Source organism: Pteropus vampyrus, unplaced genomic scaffold (assembly GCF_000151845.1).
Source record: "Pteropus vampyrus isolate Shadow unplaced genomic scaffold, Pvam_2.0 Scaffold60, whole genome shotgun sequence".
Classification (NCBI taxonomy): domain Eukaryota; kingdom Metazoa; phylum Chordata; class Mammalia; order Chiroptera; family Pteropodidae; genus Pteropus; species Pteropus vampyrus.
The window spans coordinates 2228359-2231866 of NW_011888841.1; the positions used below are offsets into that span (position 1 = coordinate 2228359).

General features: G+C 41.8%; 1 protein-coding gene and 1 long non-coding RNA gene across 2 annotated transcripts in view; both read right to left on the reverse strand.

Annotated features, from left to right (window-relative positions):
* Positions 1-1723: 1723 nt before the first annotated feature.
* The window catches only part of CNIH4 (cornichon family AMPA receptor auxiliary protein 4), a 20203-nt gene continuing 18418 nt past the window's right edge, over positions 1724-3508 (reverse strand). The window contains exon 5 of the mRNA XM_023531021.1: positions 1724-1986. Coding sequence (XP_023386789.1) covers positions 1971-1986 — 16 coding nt within the window. The 3' untranslated portion in view covers positions 1724-1970. The remainder of the gene's footprint in view (positions 1987-3508) is intronic.
* Positions 2012-3502, reverse strand: LOC111740245. Its single transcript, XR_002780551.1, has 2 exons — positions 3314-3502; positions 2012-3107 (listed from the first exon to the last, which is right to left on the reverse strand). It is a non-coding gene; the product is annotated as an uncharacterized LOC111740245 (long non-coding RNA).

Below are 3508 nucleotides of genomic sequence, written 5' to 3' on the forward strand. Positions count from 1 at the left end.
TGAGTATCTTTAAATGGTTTTATAAACTTAGAGTGTAGTGGTTAAAATCCTATCACTTGGTGTGTCACTTCAGACAAGTTACTTAACCTGTAGCCTAGTTCCCTCAGCTATAAAAGCAGCTAACAGTATCCTACCAAGTAGCACTATAATGCGTGAGAATGCACATAGTAAAACCACAATTTTTTAAGAGTGATTTAAAAGTTAACAGAGATGTTCAGCCAAATCCAGAATATTGGAGGTTCTACACAACAAATGATCACTGTTAAGTGACCCAGTTTTTTCAACGAATTGCAAGGGAAAAAGAAGAAACCTAGTAGATTCAAGAGACGAGACATTAACCAAATTAAATATGCAGATCTTGTTTGGATCCCAATGTGAATAAACCAACTGTAAAACTTTCGAGCCAGTGGGGTCAATCTGGATATTTAGTACTAAGGAATTACTAGTTCATGTATGACACTGGTACTATGGCTAAGTGTGTGTGTGTATGTTAAGAACACTCAGATATGTACAGAAATATTACATAATGATGTCCGGTGACTGAAAACAGTGGCAGAGGGAAGGTAGATTTATGTATAAAACAAGAATGCCCATGAGTTTGATTACTGTAGCCAGTAAAACAGAAAATTACCAAATAATTAGCCTTGCCCTGCAGGTCTCTGACAGAGACCTGTTGCTTTTAATTGAACTATCAGGTTCAACTGTCACCCGATTTGCGTACAATCTATGAAATAGGCTGCTGATCAAATCAAGTGATGAGTAGGCTTTAGAACTTGTTTCCATCTCTCCTCCCAAGACCATCAATTTGAGTGAATTGAGTTGTGAAAATAGACAAAAGATTCGAGCTCCTTCCTTGTTCAAGTGCCAGCCTGTTGCTCAAAGAGTGTGTGGCACTTAGATTAGCAGATAGGAGATTGAGTCCTCTGCATGAACAAAGGGGATTCTGATAAAGCACAGGGCCCTGAGAAGCAAACTGGGAGTAAGGGAGAGATGGCTGGAGTAGCAGTATACAGTGTAAACTCAGAATCTTCCTCTGCCCTCTCGGTTATCTGACAGACACACGAGGTGCTCCATCAGAGAACAGGAATTTAAGTATTTGTTAAACTGATTCACCTTTTAACTAAGTGGCCATGTTTAATGAGAACAGATAAAGATGAAACCAAGATTACGCCATAATGAATGTAGCCAACCAAATATACAGCAGAGGAAGCCACAGTCAAACGTCTAAGCTCTCAGCTCACTGATTCTGACCAGCCACCCACCAACTCACTTGTCCCCACCCACCTTCAGAGGGAAGAAAGTGAAAACAAAAGCTTTTATCAAGGATGTCTTCTAAAGAGCAACTTGAGCTCAGTACCAAGCCAGCTCAGTGAGCAAACCCTTTAAGTATGGTTCTGCCAGATTATTACCATGACTACTGCAGCTCATGATGCTAACCCTAATGCTTTGAAAGACCCTGTCATTAGATTGTATTTAACTAGAGCAAAACAGTTTGGCTATTACCTTTGAGAATTTTCAGAAGTGGGCTTAAAGCCAAAAGGCTTCGCTGACAAACCCTCAGAAAGTCAAAACGGCCCATTTGAACAGCCTTGTTAACTACAAGAACATTCCAATCTTTGTTACACTACAGAGCAAAATAGTGTATTTGGTTTAAAGTGCATAAACTTGGGTGGCAGAAATCTAGATAAGCACAGAATTTCAGACTTAACCTTTTCTACCATGCTGCCTGTTTCTATATATTAGAACAAGTTTATTTACATTTTAGGTACAATTGCACCTTATACACAGACTTTTCACCACAACTACTTCTGACAAAATATTACCTGTGAGCAAAGCTGATTTCACAAGTCTCAAGTGTACCAAATATAAGTTTCCTTTGCTAGTCTAGCATGTCACAATGTGGCCTTGAAAACAAAGATGGTGGGCTTCGATTATGTTGCTCCATTGCTGCTTCTCTGACGTAAAGGACATCAGTTAGAGTTCTTGCTGAAAGAGCAATAGAACAACGCAATCAGATTTACTTGTTCATTCAACAATCATTTATTGTTTTTGTGTGCAAGGCACTGTGTTAGGTGCCGGGAGCAGCAGGAACAAGATACAAACATGAGTAAGAGCACACTCTGCCCTCTAGGAGCGTACAGTCTAGTAGGAGATTAACCGAACACAAAGAACTAATAGCAGATAGAAAGTGGTAAGTGCCACAGGAGATAAAGTTCCATGGAAAGGAAGACCAGGTGAGAGAAAGCCGATCTGGACTCTCAGCCCACTGTCATGTGTGTGGTAGGAAAAGGTAGCTGAGGGACCTGCCAGCCTTCGAAGAACTGAGCTACATCTTAGATCTTGCTTCCTCAGCGCTCTCAGCGAGGGTCCAGTGATTTGCAAGGGCACCTGCTGCCATTGAGAGGACGGGAGGACAAAGACAAGGGAAAATGACACAACACACAAGTAAAACTATCGTGCACACAGGCGCACCCTGGGCGCTGCGCCTTCACAGAGGGCCAGGGAAGAGGAGTGAAGGGGGCGGTGAACACTGGCACAACCACCAGGCCTCCAGATGCAATCTCTAGGCCTCACTTCTCAATCTTTAAGATGGAAGAAGTTACACCAAAGGATCGCTATGGTCCTCTGCAACTCTCCAATCAGAGAAAAGCATAGAAAAGTAATATATAGCATCTTAACCACAGCTTTAAAAGTTAGTGCTTTTTTTTCCCTTTCCATCATTTGTAGAGATGCCCCTAAAAAATTTAAAAATAAAATCTAGTTACCCCCTTTCCCTGGCTTTGATACAGACAAGTGACACAAGAAAGGTGGTTTTGTTTTTAACCACAGTTCATTTCCAGAAGAGCTCCTGTCCTTTGTTGTAAACGAAACACCCTTCTGATGTGCTTGGCCTCAGCGACTGATGCCTGACATGCACACTGCCAGCCAGAGGCTCTCTCAACTGCATGGGTTCTATTTCGGTTATTTAGAATACTTGAACGAGAAGATGAAACATTTTGGTCAACAGTCTGCCACCACCTTTGAGCTTCTTGTCTCTCAGTTCTAAGGATTTAAGTTCTCCAACGGCTTCCATTGCTTCAATAGTTTGAGCAGAACATTAAGAGGCACTGGAAATCAGGGAGAAAGGCAGAGTGAAAGGACTGGTTTTTATTTTTATTTTTTAAACAGACAACGGTGCCTTAGAAGGAAAAGGTATCTAAGACTTCTGTGTTATGGCTTCTTGGCTCTTTGCCTGGCAGAAATCCAAGATAACCACAAGGAGCAATTTCTGAGACCCCAAAGAAGCCAATAGGACCAAGTATACTTTGCCTACCATTTCACATTCCTTTCATGTGTAGCCAGGGCACTATGTCCATCCTTGAAACACGGATATCTGTATAGGGAGTTCTGCCAGCTCTGACTTCTGCAACAGCCACACTTAGTCCAAGGCTGAAAGGACATGCAACATCTGATCTTTCGGTGAACGCACATCTTGTTTAGCCACCCAATTCTGAGTGAATAATCCCTT